We start from the raw sequence: 25,013 nt of genomic DNA on the forward strand, positions 1-25,013 counted from the left end.
AGTATCAAGGAAAAGGAGCCATTATAGGCATGCACTGCTGAGCAGAAGGAGGCTGCTGAGTCTGAGTTACAGTTTGTGGCACAGAAGATTGTTGATTAACAGCTTGCTGTGTTGAAGAAACTAATTGTGTATTTCCACAGTCCATAGGCTGTGTAAGGACATAGTTTTATTCATAGCGATAATAACAATAGGAAGCTTCATGGCCATATTTGTGGCAAACTTGACACTGAACTATTGCAAATCTACCACGACCACAGCCATCTTCTCTACCAGCATTGCCTCTTCCTCCATTGCGGCCTCCATAGCTACGACCACCTTGGCCAGAATTAAAAAATCTGTTGCCATTATTTGCATTGTTCCCACTGTTTGAATTATTGGAATTATTATATATTGGGAAAAACCCAAGTTACACATCGGCTAAAAATAAAGCCAAGTTAGAGTATATAAGTGAGGGACAACCCTCATCCCTTGAGCTAGTTTTTGGGGTTGAGTTAGGCATAAACTCACATTCTAAGATCTAAGAAGGTATCAGAGCATATCCAATATTATACAAAAGGGTCACCCACCATTGTTATCCACGCACCAAACCCAAGAAGTGTTGGACGTGAGGTGGTGTATTAGGAAAAACCCAAGTTAACCAAGTAAGAGTATATAAGTGAGGGGCAACCCTCACCCCTTGAGCTAGCTTTTGAGGTTGAGTTAGGCCTAAACTCACATTCTAAAAATCTAAGATTATAATTCCCTTGAGTGAGGTGAGCTTGTGCATCAAAAGACTGAGTGCTGGAACTGCTACAGGAGGAACTTGGCACATTTTGCAGTACTTGAACTGCTTGAACATAGGCATTGCTGTTGGAAGTGGAAGCTCCTTGAGAGAAATTAACAGTAGAGCTAGTAGATGCTCCTTGAGTCAAATTAACACTGATTTGAGAATCACGTTTCTGAAACCGATCAAGCATAGCTTCATGGACTAACCGTAAAGTTTCAACCTCATCAATGGAAAGAGGTTCAAACTTACTGCAAATCAGTGACATAACAGAGTCATAATCCCTTGGTAACCCCTCAATAATAACATCAAGTTGCTCATCAAATAAAATGGTGACTCCAATTGAACCGAGAGCATCAACAATGGTCTGAATTCGAAGCAAGTATTCAGACACTGACTTATTTTGCAATTGCATGCTTCAAAGCTCTGTTCTTAATTGACAAGTTTTTGCATGAATCAAGGAACAGAAATGAGAATGAAGTCTATCCCAAAGATGCCACGAGGTGCGACATCCGAGAAGCCTAGGAAGTACCTCTGGAGAAATCGTTGATTGAAGACAGGAAAAGAGCTGATCCTGTGACTCCCAAGCAAGGTACTCTGGAAAGAAAATTCCAAGATCTTGATCCGCAAGGGTTCTGAATTGCGGAGGAATTACAGGATTCACCTAAAAATGATAAAGACGGTGACCGTTTAGCACAGGTTCAACTTGCTGACACCACAGCAAGTAGTTCAAGTTCACAAGTTTCGCAAAGATTGCATGCGAGAAGGAGGAAGGCTTCAAAGCAGAAGATGACACAGCTTCCGGAATCGCAGTTGAAGCAGGGAACGACTGAAGTGGTGTCGCAACCACTGGAGTCATCATCAAAGAGATCGGTGGATCTGCCATCGAAGACAACGAAGGAGGAAGGCTGCAAAGCTGAAGATGACACAGCTTCCGGAATCGCAGTTGAAGCAGGGAACGACAGAAGTGGTGTCGCAACCACTGGAGTCATCATCAAAGAGATCGGTGGATCTGCCATCGAAGACAACGAAGGAACGGCCGTCGACATGAATTCCACTGTGAACGGAGCTGTGAACAGTGGAACTGGTGGAACTGACATCACCGTCAGAGTAGAAGAAGGAAACAATATTGGAGTAGAAGAAGGAAACACCGTCAGAATTGGCATCTGAATTGAAGAAGTCGACTGCGGAATCACTGACACCGTCCGAACAAGCATCGGAATAGAAGATTTTGTCACTGGAGCTAAGGAATCTGGTGGTGGAGGGGGAGGAGGAGGTTGAGAATTGTTTATGGAAGCCATTAAAACTCAGGATTGAACCAGAAGCTCTATGATACCATAAAAGAATTTCAGAAAATGAAAGAGAGAACATCTCGGATTTCAGAAAATGGAGTTTTCATATCAACCAACTCAACTGAAAACAGTTACATCTCTAGTATTTATACTAGAGCTAAACAGTTATAACAGCTAACAATAGTAACAGTCAAGTAACCTAACGTTAGTTGAAGTTAACTTACACAACTAGCATAGCTAACTGTAATTACAACAGAATATGGAGTAATTCTACTCATCTACTCTAATATCCATCAAAATCAAAACAAGACTCACCCAATATAATAAAAAGAAAATATATCTGGAAAATAAAACATACCATCCAACACTGCATTGGCAACATCAGTTGCTTCAGCACGAGTAGGTCTTAGGTTATCGGTCATAGTATCCACAACACGTGTGACAACAGCAGGTTTCCCAGCCATGTTACATTTGTAAATAGCTGCTTTTTGAAATAAAAACACCTGCCAAATCCATATAGATATATGCATGATTCAAGTGAATTATTGTATTGAATAAAGACTATTAGATTTAACACCATTTGGGATCTTAAGCTTGAGCTAATCCATGAAATGGTATGAAAGCCTGATATAGTGTAAGAACCACCAAATCCATTTTCCCACTGAGTAAAATCAAACGTCTTTTTTTCAATCAATTACCAACTCTTCTAAAAAACAATTTAGATCTGTCAGTGTATATTCTTCTCAACTCGAGTGGCTCTTGATGTGTCAGCTCTCTAGGTGTTTACTTCTAGTTAGTTATGTAGAGTTGTGTGCATTACTTAACAGATTCAGTTAGAATCCATTAGGTAGTTAGAACACAGCTAGCTATGCAACTGATTCTGATTTTCTCAGAGTCTATAAATAGACTCAAACTCTTCTATGGATTATTATTGATCAATAAAAAAAAATTCAAATTCTCTCCTCTCTTTCTCGCTCTCTAAACTTTCTTGATAACTCTGGTCTTTCCCTTACTGCAAAGTTCTCTGAAACTAGAACAAGATCTAAGTCTTTTTTAATGAATTCACAAAGTATTTTAGTCTTCTTCCTCTAATTATTAGGTTCTCATCCATTTGGTTCACTCTTACTGGGCTTCTATAGTTTTCTTCTCACATAGATAGACCATCTTAATATTAGGCACTATTCCTAAGCCTTTTCCTCAACTTGTGCCACTCCTACTTATCTCAAATACATTCTTTCCAAATATTTTCTTGTATAACTACTTGTCCAACACAATATTCTCTTATTTGCAACACCAAGTTATGCTCTTGTTAGCACTTTACCACCTAAAATTCAGTACTAAAAACCATCATAGGTCTCATGGTCATGCAGTAAAGTTTTACTTTTATCTTAGAAGGCACCTTTCATACACAAGCATTCGCCCATTTCATTCACCAAACTGGAATTCTGGCTTAAATCTTCCTCTATTTCTCAATCACTTTGAATGATAGATCCATGATATGTAAACTGGGTGACTTTTGGTAAGATATGATGATCCACAATTTTCACCATTCATCTAGTGCTACTGCACGTCATGTTAAACTTGCATTCTATATTCTAGATTTTACTTCCACCCAAATGAAAACCATACCATTACAAAACTTCACAATGCCACTCTATAATTTAACATTTATTCCCTTTTAGTAATAAATCATCTACAGAAAGAATGCATCAGGGCATTGGCCCCTAGATATGTTGTCAACTGCATGGACATCCAAAACCAAGGAAAAAATATAAGGAATTAAGGATTCAAGGTTGTCCTTTGGTGCAAGCCTATCAATATACGGAGATTCTTCACAAATAAACATTAAAAAAAATGCTTAGTTAGCTAACCCAAATACAAATTTATAATGACAAATACCATGACATTGCTATTATAACCTCATGTGTACATCAACCACATAGAAAGAAAACAAACTATATTCATTAACCTATCAACCAGAGGAAATTTATGTATACTTTCATTACTATTAAAAACATCATATTATTTGGAACTATACACTAATCATAAAGTAATTTTCACTTACTCTTGGCATGTTAGAAAGAAAAAGTTTACAGACAATATTTGGAGAGAAAATCATAGCTAATAAAGCATGCCCACTGATAACAGTAAACTTGTTATATAAGTGAGGGGCAACCCTCACCCCTTGAGCTAGCTTTTGGGGTTGAGTTAGGCCTAAACTCGCATTCTAAGATTCTAAGATGGTATCAAAGCTTATTCAAGATTAATCCAAAGGGTCACCCACCATTGTTAATAAATTAGAATGTGTGATCCCATCAGGGAGAGTAGTCAACAAATTCGATATTATGTTGGAAAAAGAAAAAAAGGATGATGTAAATGCCATATGCAGACACATACTGAAAACAACAGCCAAACAGAAAAATGCCATAATAACTATTATCTCCTTGTAAATGAATCATATATCATTGGATTCTTCTGTCCAGAATTAAAAGCAAAAAACCTTCTCGGGTGGAAGATCTATCCCCAAATTTCCACGTGAGAGGATGATACCATCCGCTTCTCGCAATATCTCATCAAAATGTGTCAACCCCTATGAGAATTTAGAGAAAAAAGATGCATTTCAAAATCACTATAAAGCATACACACCAAACAGTCTTGAACTACAGCTTTTATCTGTAATATTGTTCAAAAGGATTTTGAAGTTTCTCACCTCTATGTTTTCAATCTTTGCAAATATCTGGGTCTGTTTGAGGTTACCTAGTTTAGAGAGAAACTCACGAGCCTGCCAGATAACAAATACTGACTTTTTTAAAATGCTTCGAGGAAAACTAAAATAAAGAAAACAATTTACTTAATCAGCAATATTGTACAAATTAGTAAATTACTCTCCCTTCCTCTGTACTTTACGTTTACTATACAATATACAGACCCCTATTCTTTTGAAAACAGCCAAAAAACCCTTTATGAAAAAAAAAACACAATAAGTCCATAACTAAAATCTAATCTGTTACTATGCTGACAAATTTGTTAAAAAATGGCTGGTTATATAATATTCAGCAGTTAAATGTCATTCAGATCAATTACTTTAGCCTTTACATATGTTGAGAAAGGGGAAGAGTATATTTTGTGTAGTTGAATCTTCAATTCAATTGTTTGGAAATTAAAATGAACATTCAATTCAGCTTTCTGAGTCTAGAGAAAGCTAGGAATAACAATTGATAAGAACACATCATAAGCACCACTAGAATTTGTCAGATGCTTTTGGAGTTACTGATATAGTTGCAACATTGTCCATTAATACAAGATTTGCACATGCTTTCATAATAGAAGGGAACTCCTTGTAATAAACACAAAATATAAGCAGGGAAACTCAAAATACATAAGCAATAAGATTAAACACATCAGCAATAACCCTTACATGGCGAACATCTTCAGCGTGCCTGGTGTATGATAATGAAAGGAAGTCTATATTGTTTTGAGCACCCCAAGTGCTTATTACCTGAGTTATTGAGTGAAATGACAACAGAATAACACAACTATAAGAAACTAACAATAATGTATTTCTACATTCATAAATGTAGTAAACTAAATCAAGATAGTCTTGTGGTTGGTGCAAACAAAATAATTCATCACAAGTTTACACATTAAAAGTCTGTTTGTTTTACATATAAAAAATTGATTCAACAGTATAAAGCTATTTGGTTCCTTTACAAGGTGAAGAAAATCAATTCTGTGGAATATAGAATTGATTTTCAAAAATGTGAATTTTTTTAACTTCCAAATTGAAGATGATTGATTCAAGGCAAGGAACTGACAATTTTTAAAAAGCATACCTATATTATCACTTCTAAGGTGATTCTACTTTACCATCCAAGCAAAATCAATTCTTTTAAACTCACTATTAGAATATCATTCCCAAATGCAAATCATTTCTTTTAGAATCAAATTTTTCAAAAAATAATTATTTCAAGATCAATTCTACCAAAACCTAAACAAAACTAACCCTAATTCTTTTGAATTTCCAAAATAAGTAAAACTATTTCCATATTCAGAAACGCATCTTTTTTAGGATAATAGAATTCTAGTAGAAGATATTTTGAGAGAAAAAACTTTAGAAATAAGAAGTGAAAAATATTAGTGGCACCACAGATCTTTGTGTTACAACTTGGTATATATAGGCTTAGATAGTTAGTTATGACAGCTGTCAATAACTAACCTACTAACTAACTCACTTAGCTGAGAGTGCAGTTGATTACTCATAGAGTTTGAGAGAGAAAAAGAAGAAGAAAGCTGAAAGATATTATTATTGATTCAGAATGAAAGGTTGGTTACAAACTGATTCTGTTTCTCTATTTATAGAGAGAACAGATATGATTACACATAACCTAACTAAGGCAGTTAACTAACCAATGTTAGTTACCGCTCTAACAGAAATAACAGCTTTTAACAAAATAATAGAAATAACAAAACCACAGCTGTCCTAACTGAATCATAACTGTTCTAACAGCTTCCCTAACTGAATCACAAAGTAAAACTTACCTTGATACACTAATAATTACTGCAACTCTCTCTGTATAATACTCTAATCTCCCCCTCCCCCCCCCCTCAAACTCAAGGTGGGTGAGACTTTGAGGAAGTCTCAAGCACATTGAGTTTGGCTCTTAGAAACATGAATCTGCTGGGAGAGAGTGGCTTGGTGAGTGCATCTGCCCACTGATCAAGAGCAGGAATATGATGAACAACTAGCTGCTTGGTCAGAACTTTTTCCCTAACAAAGAAGACATCATTTTCCATATGCTTGGTTTGTGCATGAAGGACAGATTATGAGCTATAGCAACTGCACTCTGATTATCACATAACACAATGGGTGTGCTGAAAGGGAACTTTCAATTCAGTCAAAAGGGTCTGAATCCAAGATATTTCTACAGCAGTCTAGGCTAAACTTCAATATTTTGCCTCTGAACTGGATCTTGCAACAACTTGCTGCTTTCAGGACCACCATGATATGAGATTAGGACCAAAGTAGATAGCTGCACCAGAAGTAGATATTCTGTCTTCAATATCAGAAGCCCAATCTGCATCGCAGAGGGCACCAAGAGTGTATGGTTGCCCAAAACAGCAGGTTCAAGATGAAGACCATGCAGCACTGTACCTTTCAAGTATCTTAGGATTCTTTTCACTGCAATCCAGTGAGAATCTAAAGGGTTGGCCATAAATTGGCAAACTTTTTTCATGAGCAGCTTATCTCAGGCCTAGTGATAGTCAAATATTGTAAAGCAACCACTACAGACCTGTATAAAGTAGGTTGAGCCTCAGCCATATTTGTTTTCTGCAACAAATCTCTGATATATTTATTCTGAGTGAGGAGTAATGACTTGTCAGGAAGAATCTTAACTTCAATTCCCAGAAAGTAGTCTAGCAAACCAAGTTGTTTGAGAGAAAATTTAGAATCAAGCTGAGATGTTAGGTGCTGAATCAGCTGAGTGGAACTGCCAATAAGGATGATATCATCGACATAAAATAAAAGATACACAGTGTGAGATGCAGTCTTGTAAACAAAAAGAGAGGGATCACACTTACTAGCAACAAAACCAAACTGAATTAGAGTAGATTGCAGCCTCTCAAACCACTGCCTTGGGGCGTGTTTGAGCCCATACAAGGCTTTATTCAGTTTGCAGACCATAGAGGGATTTGATTTTTGGAAAACAAGGGATTGAGACATGTAGACAGTCTCATTAAGCAAGCCATTATTCACATCTAGTTGAGCAAGAATCCACTGATTTGTGATTGCTAGAGTTAAAATAATCCGAATAGTGACAGGTTTCACTACTGGAGAAAAGGTTTCTGAAAAATCAAAACCTTGAACTTGAGTAAAACCTTTGGCAACCAGTCTAGCCTTAAACTTATTGATAGAGCCATCTGCATTTTCCTTAACCCTAAAATCCCATTTACAACCAATAGCTTTTCTGTTTGATTGAAGATGCACTAAATACCAAGTGTGATTCTTCATCAAAGCCTCATAATCTAGTTGCATGGCTGAAAGCCAATTTGGATTGTGCACAATGAGTTAGAAGAAGTGAAGGATTAATTCTTGGTAGGTGAATACCAGATTTGGACCTGGTTTGCATAGGGTGATGATTGGGTGCTCTAGGTGTAGAAGGAGGAGTGTTTGAAGATGAAGATTCTGTGGTATTAGTGTTTGATGATTCAGAAGGAGAGGGTATGACAGTGATACAATTCGTATCAATGGTGCCTACAAAACAGAGGTGAGAAGCAGAAATAGAAATAGAGAGAGGAAGAAGAAGAGAATTGATACTGAGAGTCAACACTCTCCCAAGCAAGAGAGAGAAACTCTCTCTGCCCCAATATTCCACTATGATCCCCTTCCCTCCCCCCACAATCAGTACAGCTCTTTCTTATAACAGAATAGACTCACGCATTCCACAACTAACAGCCAAGCTAATTCCCTTTCTACCCTTCCTATCACTAGTGAGAATACAAGCTATTCACTTATTGGTTTTGGGCCTGCACTGATACACCCTGAAGGGTTTATCCCACATAGTAGCCCGGTCCCTATCAATTTCGCCCGCTGCAAAATTGGCCTTGACCTCAAAGCCAAAGGAAGGAAATTTGGTGCGGAGGGTCTCCGAAGTTGCATCTTCTACTGGTTGAGTTTTCCAAAGGATGAGCTATTCTTGGACTGTGCAGCCCCTCTGCTGACACTCACAATCCATTTTAATCAATGGTCAAGTAGTATTAGACAAGGTTTTTTGTATCAGTAGAGGATAGAACAGTTTGGAAAGTAACACATGTAAATTTCAATTATAACCTTACTTTGGTTCTCCTTTAGACTATGTTTGTTTGATTGTGGAACCAATAGTATGGTATACCTTATCTATGTAATATCAATATCCCTGGTACTTCATTTTACATAAATATAATATTATCTTTGTTGATCAAAAAAAATTCATGACTTCCTATGGTAGTGAGCTTGTCCTTGACTAATCTTCTCCTTAAAGTAGTGTCTCCAATCATCTTTCTTCCTTCTCTATTTCATTGTCATTAATCTTCAAGAAACAAAGGACTCCATTTATGAAGAAGATCCAAGGCCTACAAGCTCCACATGGAGCTACATCATGTGGTATCAAGAGCATCTCATCTAGGTGATGTTCTTTTGCTTCCTCTATCTTTTCGTTCCGTCAATTCACTTTAATTCCTTGTTCTTCATCTTATTTTCCATGTATATCCTCCATTGTCTTGTAGTTTGGTGTTGTTTAGAGTAGATTCAAAAAAATAAACCGATTAAATCTTAGATCTATACTTGTTCTTGCACTTCTATGGTTCAAATTTTATAGATCTACTCTTAAATCATGTTTTTGTGTTGATTTTAGGTTCTACCATTTTTTAGTCATAATCTTCTTGTGTTGAACCTTTAGATCTAAGAAGCACGAGTTATTAGACTAAGAAGCACTCCAAATTGACTGAATCACCAAAGAGAGCACAACCACCAAAATTGAGGACTGTTTTGTAATTTTGTAATTGACAATTTACTTACCTTCATTGCTTTCAAATTTTGTAACAAAAAGATCTTTCATTGGAAGTGTGTTGGGAGTCTCCAATAGGTTACCAAACTTCCATTTGTGTGTAATAATTTTAGGCAATTTTTCCTTAGGAGAGTGAGTGTTTTGTTGGAAACCTTAAATGTGGTCATCCAAACACTCTTAGGATTCGCCTAGTTTACATTTCTTGCATATTTTCATATCTTATTTTCTTTACTAGTCACGCCTAGTTTATCTTGTAATTACATAATACTTTATTCTTGTTTATCACGCTTATCTTAAGTTCTTTTGAATCCTAGTTTTTACCTTTTACAAACCCCAACAAGAAAGAACCACAACTTAAGAACCAACATGAGTCATCATTCATCTAGTGTTAATGGTGAGGGTACTAGTCATAAGGACTCTCTATCTAGAATCTTAGATGAGTTGAGTTCTCTCAAGTTATGGAAAGAAAATAAAAAGGAAAAGAGAGAGTAGAAATAAATCAAGATGAGAGAGAACAAATAAGAGGAAGAAAGAAGAAGAGCTTGCGATAGTTGATCAAAGGTGAATCAGATAGTTTCTGTTTGGTGAATTTGTTCAAACACGCTTCATGAGCAAGAAGAAGAGCTTCGACTTGCTCGATTGGGATAGGTTCAAACTTGCTCTCAATGATCGCATTAATGGAGTGATAATCCGACAGAAGGCCTTCAAGAATGGAGTCAATGTGTTCGTGAAACATAATTGGACTTCTAACTGAAGCAAGAGCATCTGAAAGTGCTTTGATCTGCGACAAGAAATCTTGCATTGATTTTCCCCCAAGCGTCGTAGCTTGAAACTGCATACGCAACTAACGAGTTGTAGCTTGTGTTTGTTTGTGAAAATAATCGGGAATTCGCTCCCAAACTTCATAGGAATGAGTGCATCCTAACACTCGAGACAAGATCGACATTGAAAGAGTCAATTGAAGCCATGTAAGCTGCACCTGATCTTGCAGTTACCAAGCTTCATACGCAGGATTCTCAATTGGTGCTTCACGATCTTCTTCAAAAAGAAAATGTAGGGTAATCAGAGGATTTACAACAAAATGTTGAAGACGATGAGATTTTTTTTATCAGCAAAGATAAATTATATTAATATAAAAGATAAGTACAAGAGGTACTAATATAATTACAATGTTTCAAAAGTGATTTACAACCTATGGAATCCCAATACAAGCTGAAATGCAAGAATAAGTTTCCATAGGTGTGGCCTAGTATAGACATCCCTCCACAAAATTATTTTTTTATCAGCAAAAAAAAAAATATATATATATATATATATATATATAATTTGAAGTACCAGAGGTATTGAATAACATAGGTGGGGAAGCCATACAAATGGTTCCTCAGTCAGACAAACACAATCTGAATAGGAACCAGATTATGGCTACATTTGAAATGTACATTTGCTATTATCCTATTTATGCTACCCTCTACTGGTACAAAAAGCCCTGTTGAAGGTTACTTGACCATTGATTAAAGTGAATTGTGAAATCTTTCTCCAAGCTTCTAAGCCAAGTCCAAAGTAGGAAAGTTACATCCTCAAACAGTTTGTTACCATTGAAAGTTGCATTGGAGAACAGTATCCTGTTTCGGAGTTGCCAAGTAGACCATGTTACAGCCAACCACCAATACTGCCACCTCTTGACCCTTATGCCTTCAGCCTGAACATAGGTGTGTTGAAGGAAAATGATGTTTTGGATTTAACGGGAAAGCACATTTAATATTCATCCAGGACATGGTTTCCCACCAAATAGGTTGGATTTTGATGCAATGAATGAATAAGTGGGATGTCTCCTCCTCCACACTTCTGCAAAAAGGGCATGACATATCCGTGATCTGCACTTGTCTCCTTTGCAAGTTTTTTCTTGTTGGCAATCTGTCCCTAAATAATCTCCACACAAAGACCGCAATTTTGCTTGGAATCTTTATTCTCCATAACTCCTCAAAACAGTCCTCCTGTCTTCCTGCTGCTATCTCCTCCCATAACATGTTATAAGCACTGTGTGTAGAATATGTACCTAATGGGTCCCCTAGCCACTCCCAAACATCAGATCCCTGTTGTTGTATGGACTTCCCTTCAACCTCTCTTAGGAAACTAACAGTCGAGTCAATTTCATTATCAAACAGCGGCCTTCTCCAAATAAAATTCCACTCCCAACCAGTGTTCTTGTGAGTTCCCAGTTGTCGGATAAGCTGGTTCTGCTGTGATGAAATCAGGTATAATCTAGGATATTTTTCTGCTAATGTTTCCTCCTGACAGATCCACCTATCCTCCCAAAATTTGATCCTATCCCCACCTCCTACCTTCCATTTCAATCCATTTTGGAATACCCTACCCTGGTGTGAATGATGGAGAGCCATTTTTAAGTCCCTCCACCATATTGATTCAGGGCCTACCCTACCTGCTTCATCCAGACTCCTCCATCCACCATATTCAAACTCCAATACTCTAGCCCATAATTCCCTTTGGTGCTGCAGAAGATCCCACTTCCATTTGCCGAGGAGTGCAAGATTAAAATTATTAATGTCCTTAAGACCCAGACCCCCCCTTTTCTTTTGGTAAGCACACTGTCTCCCACCTAATCCATGCAATTTTGTTTTGGTCAAGTCCACCTCCCCACAGAAATCTACGTTGTAATTTCACTAGCTCATCCACCACTAATTTAGGTACCCTGAAAAAGGAAAAGAAATAAATAAGAATTGATGTTAGCACTGACTATATTAGTGTCACTCTCCCCCCAAAGGATATGTGTCTTTGTTTCCACTTTACTAATTTTCTCTCACATTTGTGGATAATGGAATCCCACATCTGACATCGCCTCGGGTTGGCCCCTATGGATATGTCAAGGTAAACAAAAGGAAAAGCCAGCAAACTAAAATTCAGGTATTTGGCTGCAGATTGCTTCCATTGATCTATTACCCCAAATACTCCGAAACAGCTCTTTGTGAAGTTGATTTTTACCCCAAATGTCCCTCCACAAAATTGACCTAAATAGAACCCCCCCCCCCCCTATTACAAAATCCAATCCTAATCTTGCTTGCCCAGGATTGAAAAGAAATATCAAATCCTTTTTCCAGATTTTTGAGCCAAACCCAATAGAAAAAGATTGCATCGTCCATCATCTTTTGACCATTGAAAGTTTCATTTGAGAAAACTATTTTGTTTCTATGAAACCAAATGCACCAAGTTAAGGATATCCACCACATTTTCCATCTCTGAGATCTAATATCCTTGAGGTAACCATGAAAATGTTGAAGACGATGAGATTTGATAACTGGCTTAACTTGTTGAAGCCATAGCAGAAAGGTCAAATCATCAAGCTTATGTGCAATCAAATTAGGGAAAGAAGAAGTGAGAAACGCGTTGTTTTGTGCCGCCATTGATGATCTTACTGAGCTCTAGATATCATAATATAATCTAGTAGAAGATATTTTGAGATAGAAAAACTTTAGAAATGAAAAGTGAAAAATATTATTGGTCACTGATCTTTGTGTTACAACTTGGTATACATAGGCTTAGATAGTTAGTTATGGCATCTGTGAATAGCTGTCAATAACTAACCTACTAACTAACTCACTTAGCAGAGAGTGCAATTGAATACTGCAGCTATCTGTACAATACTCTAATATAGGACAAAAAATTGAGTATCAGGCATTGCAAAAATCAAACTATAATTTCAACAAAGAAATATAATTCCAATTCCACCCCTAAAATTTCCTCATGGATATAAATAAAAAAAATTGAAACATTCATTTGCAAGCACAAAAGTGGGAAAAAAAGAACATCTAATGCACATCTCATTACTTTATGCACACAAATTTCTTATAATTACCTCCTTATCCTTATTGTCAAGAGTGGGAAGGTCGATATGAATTTGAGAGACATGTAAAGTATACAGTGACCCAGCAAGAGTAGCAGAATTTTTTATGACACAAGTGACATCATCACCATTCACTTCGCTGACCTGCATTATGAAATCAAAATTAATCGAGTGATGATGATGAACTAATGACTTTGAGTATATGCAGTATTCTACTTTCTTCATTCTAAATCTTAAAATGCTTCCTCACAAAAGCTACATGCAAATAAGTGAGCATATGGCTACTCTTATCTGAGAAGAAACAGACCAAACATGGGAAACAAAGTTTCCCAACTTCAGATTCTTGAGAAACTAAAAGTTTCTCTTGTACCAAACTCCCCCTAAATGTAATAGGAAATAAGTTAAGGAAGATTCCCTTGTTAACAAAGAGGAGGGAATTGGAAACAGATTAGAATCAAGCATGATGATAGAACTAATCCATCCAAGATCACGTTACTTAAAACTTCTTTTCTCTCGTTCAACCTTCCCTATCTAAACCCTATAATTTCAAAAATAGTAGTCAGCATAAACTTTTCACACAAGCATGAAGATAGAACTGGTCCATCCAAGATTGTATTACCTCTAGCCACACTGAGGTTGTTTCACTTCCAGTAAACAGGTATTGACCAATAAAAATAGTATCACCATTCTTCACAGCCTGCAAAACTATAGATTCCTGTTAAGCAAACCCTACACAGAATAGACAGTTGACGTACAATAAAAGAAATAAGAAGCTAAATTTGTAAAACGTAAAGCCACAATTTTTTATTATAGAAAAATTTATCTAACCATTTTAAACGAACAAGGTTAGAGGTAATACAAGTGTGATAATTCCTTAATTACTAACTTATACAAAATTATGGTTAGCATATTATATTACACAGCATGTCTCTTCTGAACACCTAAAGTAACACAAAACAAACCATTATTTACAGACTTACAGCCTATCTCACTAAATTTCAAATCTACCTTGCAGCCTCACTCTTATTGGGATCTTTAGGCAAACATAAACAACCTGTCTGGGAATGAAGAAAGAGACAAAAGAAGTGCTGGCATCAGTTCAGAAGTTCCCTCCAGTTATTTTTTCTTTTTTGATCGGCAAAAATAAGAGTATATATATAATTCAGTACAAGAGGTACAGTGATATGTACATCCCAGGTTTACCCTACATTGAGTTATGGTAACCTAATATTAGCATTTGAAAGCAGATATTAGGCAACTAAACAGGTCTATTCTATGCTTGGATACCCTTCTACAAAAAATTCTAAAGTCCAATCCCCCCTGTAAGAAAAATTCAGCTCTGATGTTGCTGGACCATAAATGAAAAGGAATGTCAAATCCTTTTTCCAGATTTTTGAGCCATGTCCAACAGAAGGATAGTGCATCATCCATCAATTTTTTACCATCAAAGCTGTCACCTGAGAAAACAATCTTATTCCTATGGTTCCATATATGTTGAATAAGTCCATTCAGATTGCATTGAGAATGTTGAAGAAAGTGTTCTTTTGGCCTTTCTGGAAAAACAGTGAGCGTATTTATCCATGACAAGGTCTCCCACCACAACGGCATAATTTTGGTGCATCCAAAAAACAAATGACCAGCATCATTGTCGTAGTTTAGGCAGATTGGACAGCAGACTTCATCCATCACAACGTTTCAGCTTCTAAGATTCATCCTTGTTGGCAATCTATCCCGAATCAATCTCCAAGCAAAATGTGACACCTTGCTGGGAATTTTTAGTTTCAAAAGGATAGAGAATGCCCTATCATCATCTTCTCCAATTATATTCTGATTAAGTGCCCGATATGCAGTCCCCACTGTGTACTCCCCTCCCGGATCCCCTTCCCACGACCAATCTTGATGCTGGACTTGTACTACCATCCCCTCAATATCCTCCAAGAAATTTGCTGCCAAATCCATCTCTCCCTCCATTAACATTCTCCTCCACTCAAGATGCCATTCCCACACCCCCTCTTGACACTGATCCCATCTGATGAATATAGTGCTGTTGCTGCTTTGAAATACGGTAAAATCTAGGATATTTTTCCAGCAATGGGACCCATCTTCCTTCCATCCATCTTCCCAAAATTTCACCCTGCTGCCGCTTCCAATTTTCCATGTTACTTGATTTTTGAACCAGCTTCCCTCCTCCGTTGAGTTGCAAACAATGCATAAGTCCCACCACCAAATTGATTCTTTATGGTTTCTTCTTGTCTCATCCAGGTTCCTCCAGCTTCCATATTTTGATTTCAGTACTTGTGTCCACAGTAGAAGTTCCCTCAAGTTATAGATTAGTTTTTTATCTGATATATCTCAGGAGAATAACAGTTTCACAAAACTTCCTTCAATTTATATAGTCTTTTTAAATCAATATGCAAATTTCCGACTCATTTCAAAAATCCTTACAAATTTTATAAAATATAACATTATAGAGGAAACGTCAACCATTAAAATGGAGTTTCCTTTTCCTTTTCCTACAGTAGCAATATCATACTGAATCTTGATATCCATATGCCCAGCCTTTTTTGTAATCTTTCAACAAATTTAATCTAAAGCATATCTGAACCTAGATCATAATATTTTCCCGTGGCCATCAAGGACCCAACATGTATCAACCATCAAGAAACTATGGATTTTGGAGACATCATGCATAAAGGTATAGATGTAGATTTCGGAGGAAAACTGTATTATATTTTTTTTATAAGTGTTGAATTAGCATATATATTTTATATTTTTGTCTTATTAGCAAGTTGCATTTTCTTTACTTTTCCTGCTGTAGCCGAATTGCAGGGTGCTTCAGTCTGCACCTCTGCTTTGCCCTTGTACTTGTTTTTGACTTTGTTTCACGTATATATTAATGAAAAGGGTTCAGCTGAGTGGTAAAACACTCAAGCATTTATTTCAACTGAAACAATAACAAAGTTACAGAATAAATAGGAAATATTGTACACTAACCTAGGAGCCTAAAAAAGGAGAGAAAAAACCTCTAAATAAATAGAAGTAATATGGTATAAAAGAAATTGCTTAAAGAACAGACAAATAAAGCTACGGCTAGTAGGACTTAATGCATATTTGGTGGGGATTAATTTTAGGAAAATAATCGCTTATTTTTCAAAAGTTCTCTTTGAAAACTGACACAAAAATATGCAATTATTTCTCCAAAATAAGTTGAATCAAACAAACAATGAAGTGAAGGGTCTAAAAATCCTAGCTACTCCTCTGAATTATGAATTGTAATTCCTATTAGTCTGGAACCAATATCCAAAACTCCCCCTCCAAGCTGGATGGTAGGCGTCAATCATGCTTAGCTTGGATCTTACCAATTTGGGTTTTCATAATTAGGCCTTGGAAGTGTTTTAGCTAAAATGTATGTTGTGTGTGGGCATGTCAAGGGGAGTGTTAGGTACAAACTAGTAACAAGAACAAGAAAAAAATTGATATCAAAAAGAATGTGTATAACTAAGTATATTCTCCTCTGTTCAGTGTGAACAGGTGATGGAAAAGAAGGAACACAAACAACTCAGGGTATTCAAGAGACCCTATACCCTCCCTAAACTCAGTCCAAATCCTCTCTACCTTCCCCCTCTCTCCCTCTCCCGGTCTCCCCTATAAGAGCACATCTGTGAATCTGTATGTAGGAATTAATAGAAGATATTGCAGTTTCCTATATTAGATGAATCAGAGATTCGATTTACTTTGTTTTAAAATAAGATCTTTATCATTATTAGCTATTATTTGTTTCATTTATTATTCCTTGAATCAAGGAACAGACTTTATTGTAATATTTCTATATAAGCAGTACTTTTACTGCTTGAATAAAATAAGAAAGTATTCCCTATTACTTTCAAGACAACAATCACAATCAATGAGTTCCTGTTTTGAATCTGTTTTTGTTTCAAATAATAATAAGGATATCATGTTATGGCATTTTTGGTTAGGCCATCCAAGTTTTAGATATTTAAAACACCTATTTCCCAAGTTGTTTGATAAAGACCCTTCAATGCTTCATTGTGAAATCTGTGAATTTGTAAGGCATCATTGTTCTTCTTTTCCTGTGCAGTCTTATAATCCATCAAAACCATTTGCTATTATTCACAGTGATGTTTGGGGTCCAAATAAAATATGGACACTTTCCAACAAAAAATGGTTCATCACTTTTATAGATGACCACACTAAACTTTGTTGGGTGTATTTATTAAAAGAAAAATTTGAAGCTGAACAAGCTGTCAGAAATTTCTTTAAAATGGTGCAAAATCAATTTCAAACTAACATACAAGTCTTCAGAAGTGATAATGGGAGGGAATATTTTAACACGATCCTAGGAAATTTTTTTCTTGAAAATGGGATTGTCCATCATAGTTCTTGTGCTAATACACCCCAACAAAATGGGATTGCAAAGAGAAAAAATAAACACCTCTTAGAGGTGGCTAGGGCTTTACTCTTTTCTACTAAAGTTCCCAAATATCTATGGGGTGAGGCTGTTTTGACTGATGCATATTTAATTAACTGTATGCCTTCCAAACCTTTACAATTTCAAACTCTTTTGCATGTTTTTAAAGAGTATTTCCCTATGGCACGCGTTTCAGCTGATTTACCATTAAAAATATTTGGTTGTACTGCTTTCGTTCATGAACATAAGCAGATCGAAAAACTTGACCCATGTGCTATAAAGTGTGTTTTCATTGGTTACTCTCCAACCCAAAAAGGATATAAATGTTTGATCCAAAATAAAATAAAAAATTGTAAGTATGGATGTTACTTTCTTTGAGAGCCAACCTTTTTATAATGACATTCATCTTCAGGGGAGAGATCAAAGGAAGATTATTTTGAAAATATAATTCTTTCAAATGATGTCCTTATTTCATAAGATTCTGAAACTTGCATTGCTGCACCGAAACAAAAAGGCCAAGATTCATTAGTTGAACCCACTCTCATAATGAGTGAGGTCCTTGCTGAATCCAGGGCTACATCTTCAAAGCAAAATTGTAACAAACAATCTTTGGATACTGGAAATAAAGAAGAATTAACCTTAATGCCACAACAGGATAATCCTTGTAAGGAAATAGCAAACAGGCTCATTGATTGTGACCGAATTTGGAAAGGAAAGGGTTACATGAGGAGAAACAAGGAAGTTGAAGATGCACAAACTCTCCAGCATAACCATGAGTCTGAACCGAGGAAGAATTTAATTAGTGGTAAAGGTAAACCTTCTTCTTCTAACTCCAATGATCAAGATAACCCTTCCAAAATGAATATAGCCATGGTTCTTCGAAAAGGAGTTAGATCTTGTACTAAGCATCCTCTATCCAAATTTATGTCATATTCAAATTTATCTTCATCTTTTGCTGCGTTTACCTCCCGGTTGTCTTGAGTAGAAGTTCCAAAAAAATATGCCTTTGCCAACTGGAAAGAATACCGAAGTGGAAGGAAGTTGTTCTTAAGGATGAGAGCTCTTGAGAAGAACCATACTTGGAGTGTTATGCCTTTGCCAACTGGAAAGAATACAGTGGGTTGCAAGTGGGTGTTCACCGTCAAGTATAACTCTGATTTTTTTTTTATCAGCAGAGATAAATATATATATATATATATATATATATATATATATATAAAAATTTGAGTACCAGAGGTACAAAGGTTACAAAGTTAGGAAAGACCATACATTTGGTTCCAATTATCAGACTTAATGTAGTCTCGATAGGAACCAATATTTGGCTACATACATGAGTGTAATTTCTACTGTTAGTCTATGTTGCTAGCCTCAGCTAATAAACAAACCCTGCTCTAAGATTACTAGACCATTGATTAAAATAAGTTGCAAAATCCTTCTCCAAACTTCTAAGTCATGTCCAGAGTAAGAAAGCTGTGTCATCCATCACTTTGTTGCCATTGAAGGTGTCATTGGAAAAGATTATCTTGTCCCTCTGCTGCCATATGAACCATGTCAAAGCCAGCCACCAACACTTCCACTTGTTGACCCTTATTCCATCAGCCAATCCGGATATATGTTGGAGGAAATGTTGTCTTGGGTTTTACGGGAAAGCACCTAAGATATTAACTCAAGACAAAGATTCCCACCAAATGGGAAGGATTTTGCTACAATGGAAAAATAAGTGGCCTGCATCCTCTTCCATGCTGCTGCAGAATGGACAGTGCCTATCATTGATCTCAACTTGTCGCCTTTGCAGGTTTATTTTTGTTGGCAGTCTATCTCTGAGTAATCTCCATGCAAATACTGAAATTTTGCTTGGGACCTTTAGTTTCCACAGTTTCTCAAAAGCTCCATCCTAAGTCCCCTCTATTGTTTTCCCCCTCAACATATTATAAGCACTTTGTGCCGAGTATTGGCCGCTTGGATCTGCCGTCCACACCCAATCATCTCTTCTATGTGGCTGGATTGGCTCGCCTTCAACATCTTTTAGGAATCTAACAGCCATGGCTATCTCACTGTCAAACAGTGGTCTCCTCCATATGAAATCTCACTCCCACCATGTGTCCTTGTGGACTCCCATCTACTGAATAACTTGATTTTGCTGACAAGAGATAAGGTACAACCTAGGGTATTTTGCTAATAATGTTCCCTCTCCGCCAATCCAGTTGTCCTCCCGGAACTTAATCCTATCACCACACCCGACCCTCCACAATGTTCTATTTTGAAATGCATCACCCTGTTGCAAATGTTGAGAAGCCATCTTTAAGTCCCTCCACCTTATGGATTTGTTGTTGTCTCGTGATGCTTCATTCAAGCTCCTCCAACCACCATATTTAGACTCCAGTAACCTAGCCCACAATTGTCCTTGATGCTGAAATAAATTCCACTTCCATTTGCCAAGCAGTGCAAGATTGAAAGTGTTTATATCCTTGATTCCCAATCCCCCTTTTTCTTTTGGGAGGCACACTATGTCCCATTTAATCCAGGCTATCTTGTTTTGGTCAGATCCACCACCCCATAGAAATCTTCGTTGTAAGCTCACCAACTTGTCCACCACCCTTTTAGGGACCCTGAAAAATGAAAAGAAATAAATAGGAATGGATGTTAAGACCGACTGTATAAGAGTCACTCTCCCCCCGAAAGAAAGGTATCTTTGCTTCCACTTTGCTAATTTTCTCTCACACTTGTTGAGGATAGGATCCCACAACTGACATCGCCTTGGATTTGTCCCGATAGATATGCCTAGGTAGACAAAAGGAATGGATAGCAAGCTACAATTTAGGTAATTTGCTGCATCAAGTTTCCACTGGTCCGACATTCCAAATGCTCCAAAACAACTTTTTACAAAGTTAATTTTGAGGTCTGATACAAGTTCAAAGGTCCTCAGAATTACTTTGATTGTATTGACATTCTCCATTGATGTCTCACCAAAAAATATTGTGTCATCCGCATATTGGAGGATACTGATTTCCACGTTGTTTGAGCCCACTGGGAATCCCCTAAATAGGATTTTCTCCACGGCTTCTCTCACCAGCCCATTTAGAGCTTCAGCAACAATGTCAAAGAGAAGGGGTGCTAATGGATCCCCTTGCCTAAGTCCTCTTTGTGGGATGAACTCAAACGAGGGGCTACCATTCACCAGTACCAAAATAGATGCAGATTTTAAACATCCCTCTATCCATTGGATCCATTTGGAGCAAAGGCCCATCCTTCTTAACATGTAGATCAAGAATTCCCAGGAGACAGAATCATATGCCTTCTCGTAGTCTACTTTGAAAACAATGCATGACTTTTGACTTCTTTTGGCTTCCTCGACCACCTCATTTGCTATCAACACACTGTGTAACAAATGTCTGCCCCCTATGAATGCAGATTGCCTTTCATCTATTATGAGTGGCATGACCTTCTTCAGTCTGTTAGAAAGCAGCTTGGCCACTATCTTGTATATACAACCTATTAGTGAGATAGGTCTGTAATCATTCAGAAGTTGTGGATCCGCCACCTTAGGAATTAAGGCTATAAAAAATGCATTACAGCCCCTTGGAAAAGTTCCGTTGACATAGAACTCGTCCAAATACCAAAGGACATCAGGTTTGATTATATGCCAAAAAATTTTGATGAATTTTAAGTTAAGTCCATCTGAGCCTGGACTTTTCTCACTCCCACAGTCCCATACAGCATTTTTTACCTCATCCTCCTGAAAGCGCCCCAATAGCATATCATTTTGTTGTTGGCCAATGGTCAGAAAGCAGATTCCATCCAACCGGGGTCTATCTTGATCAGATTCTTGAAATCTTTGCAAGAAGAATAATCTGACTTCCTCTTTTACTCTTGTCAGTTCTTCAATCCAGGATCTATCAATCGTCACTCCTTTCAAAGAATTATTTCTGCGGCTCGCATTCATCATCAGATGGAAGTATCGTGAAGTGCAATCGCCTTCTTTAATCCATCTAGATCTCACCTTCTGCCTTAGTAGAGACTCATGTGATTGAGCCGTTACCCACAATTCTTCCTGAAGCTGCTTCCTGATCAACACTTCTTAAGGAGATAATTGTCTATCAATTGTATCCTCTTCCAGCTTGTTTAACTCATCCTCAATCTTCTTGTATTTCTTTAAAGTATCACCAAAGTGTTCTCTATTCCATATCTTTAACCTTTCTTTCAGTCTTTTTATTTTTTTTTAAGCACATAACCTCCTCAACCCCGTTGCTGGTTAGAGGTCCAGCATTCCTGAACAATTGTCTTGAATGAGTTGTCCAGGAGACAACAGTCAAGGATCCTGAAAGGTTTAGGACCCCAGTCTATAAACTTAGATCTTAGCAGAATTGGACAATGATCAGAGAAGTTCCTATCCAATGTATGCTGAGTACTTCCAGGCCATTTGACAAGCCACTCTAGAGATACCAAGAATCTGTCCAACTTGCTCCTAGCAGCTCCGTTCAGTCTAAACCATGTGAATTTTCTTCCCCCATGGCACTTCCTCTACCTCCAACTCTTCAATCCATTCGTTGAACTCCCTGATGTTACTTTCCCCCACCCCTCTCTGACAAGCGCCCATTCTTTCTAATGGAATTCTGATGTTATTGAAATCACCCAATATGCACCATAATCCCCCAGGGTTTAGGTTTTTCAGTTGCTTAACACTATCCCATAAGGCTCTCTTATTCTGAATATCACATGGTGAGTAGATGCTGATAACATGAACTTGTTGTGCCTCCTTAAGCCACTGCCCTACCAACATTATGAAACCATTGTCAATGACTTTCCTTTCTAGTTTGAATGTTTTTTCACTCCATATACATAGAATCCCACATGCTGAGTTAGATGCAGGATGCGCTTCCCAACTAATTTCAGAATCCCCCCACAATGCCTGACACATGGATTTCTCAATTACCTCCTTCTTTGTCTCCTGAATACAGATCATGTCTATGTGCTCTTTCTTGACCATTCTTCTGATTGATGACCATTTGATCCCCCTCCTTAGCCCTCTGACATTGTATGTGATGATGTTCATGTTGTACTTCTCCTATTTCCCAATTGCTCTGCCTCTTTCTTATCTCTTTCCTCCATTTCCTTTATTTTCTCAATAAATTTCCCCTGCACTGACCCGAAAGTAACCCCCAACTATTTTGCCATGTTCCATAGAGTTGCTACCTCTTGCATCTGATTATTGTCTGAGTTTGCATCCTCAACTGCATCTTGTGCTGATGTACCTTCCAGGTGGGCAGTAGTTTCACCGTGGTCAGTCCCATGTTTATCTTTGTACACCTTGTGCTACTGTTGTGGGCTCGTTATACTTAGAGCTGTAGCTGTGTCTGAATTTACGCCATCTGCACAGTCCATGTCAAGTTGCTTTTTGTAATCCTTTTTCGCGAGTATACTTGCCAGGCACTAGTTGGATCAGCTTTGTTGGTTTGTGGGCTAAAGAAATGTTGTTCTATTGCTTCAGTGGGGGTGTGGGTAGCAAAGCCCAATCCAATTTTAAAATCTCCCTCAGTCACATTCGGGTCACGTGCCTCTTTTAATTTCAAAATTTGTCTCCCCGACATACCACAACTCCTTCCACCTCCACAGTTTCCATTTTCGTGCAATAGCTTATTCCTCTCTGCCGAGATTGTGTATGGTCTTCTCGATCAGCTGACACCGAGCGATGACGCGCAGTCTGATCCTCATGGGTATCCGATGTGTAATCAGGTCTGCCCTGTGTCTGCTTGGGTACTTGTACCCAACAGGTATTGTCTTTACTATTTGGATTTGCATTTCCTTTTGATCCACTGGGTAAAGTCGCGAGCTCGTGAAGCTTCACTCTCAGTGTTGAGGTTGGGGTGGTTCTTGTCGGCGCGTCGAGGTTTCCCGGCACCTCCATATACTGCGAGTCATCTTCCTTCTCCAACCCGCATATCCTTTCGTTCAACGGAGTTCCGACATCGCTTTCGTCAGACTCTAGTTCCTCCAATGACCCGAAAGCGCTCCTGCGTCGGCACTGGCATGTATCAGAGCTGTTTCTGCATTCCTCCACTACATGTACACGATATACCTCCCCTTGTATGTGTACGTTAACAGTGTGCTGGATTACGGGCCTCCACGGTGTTTTGATGAGCACCCGTGCCCTGTCCACCCTCCGAACTTCCTCGACGCACCCGCAGCATTGGACCCAAGTCAACATGTACCCTGTGCGCAACCTCAGGTTCCATTTCTCCAGGGAGTGGAACAGAGAAGCTCCTCCCTCATTTTCTTCCTAGATCATTTGTTGTGCTCTGGCGTCAGTGAGGCCGAGTAGCAGAACCATATCGTCCCCCATATACTTCAGCGATATGTCAGCTCCGATGTCCCATAGTAGGTCGTCTTCAACTCTGTCGAACATCGCCAAATTTTTTAGTCGCCCCACCCAAGCATCGTTGAGCCACTTGTTCCCAGTCAGTGGAACATCAAGATATGCCGATGACAGTGATCCTTTCACGAGTATGGTTTTCGTTGTGTGATGTTCTCCTTTGGCCTAAGCTCCGATTATTCCTCACCACCGCCTCCGCATAGGAGCCTGGATTCATTCTCGGGTATGGGTGTCTTCGTCATGGTGCCTCATTTTCATTTTGCTCGTCGTGTTCCATTCGTTTGGCTTCTAGTATTATCTTTTCCACTGTGTCTCTCCCAAATTTTGGAATGTTGACATACAACTTTAGACCACCAAGGACGATGTTGTCTAGTTTCCTTTCTAAGCTACGCACGTCCTCCACCCCTTTGAGTCTAGCAAAACCATACCTCCTTCCATTCTTGTTCCGTTGTTTGGAGATGAAAATCTCCCTTACGTCGCCCAACTTTTTGAAGTGGTACCACAAGTCCTTCTCGATTGCGTCCTCAGGGAATCGGATGAAGTAGAAAGATGCTATGTCTTTCTGGTCCCTCCAATTTGCTCGATTATAACTCTGTTGTTGTCCATTCCTGTTCCCGACATAGGACCGACAGGGATCCTCTCTCAATCTCACTCTGTCACTCGTTTTAGCCTTTCCTCTAGTCCTAACTCTCTCCCACCCAGTGTTTCTCTCTCTACTCATTCTCTCTCTACCGACAAATGAAAGATTTACTTCAT

At 38.1% G+C, this 25,013-nt stretch overlaps 1 protein-coding gene across 1 annotated transcript in view; it reads right to left on the bottom strand.

Moving 5' to 3' along the window:
• LOC114391601 (pyruvate kinase 1, cytosolic-like) overlaps positions 1 to 25,013 on the bottom strand; it is a 43,318-nt gene that overhangs the window by 12,610 nt on the left and 5,695 nt on the right. The window contains exons 5-10 of the mRNA XM_028352590.1: positions 14,078 to 14,155; positions 13,471 to 13,602; positions 5,474 to 5,554; positions 4,766 to 4,837; positions 4,556 to 4,645; positions 2,414 to 2,558 (exon numbers count right to left, since the gene is read on the bottom strand). Coding sequence (XP_028208391.1) covers positions 2,414 to 2,558; positions 4,556 to 4,645; positions 4,766 to 4,837; positions 5,474 to 5,554; positions 13,471 to 13,602; positions 14,078 to 14,155 — 598 coding nt within the window. The remainder of the gene's footprint in view (positions 1 to 2,413; positions 2,559 to 4,555; positions 4,646 to 4,765; positions 4,838 to 5,473; positions 5,555 to 13,470; positions 13,603 to 14,077; positions 14,156 to 25,013) is intronic.

The sequence above is a fragment of the Glycine soja genome, chromosome 2 (genome assembly GCF_004193775.1).
Source record: "Glycine soja cultivar W05 chromosome 2, ASM419377v2, whole genome shotgun sequence".
Lineage (NCBI taxonomy): Eukaryota > Viridiplantae > Streptophyta > Magnoliopsida > Fabales > Fabaceae > Glycine > Glycine soja.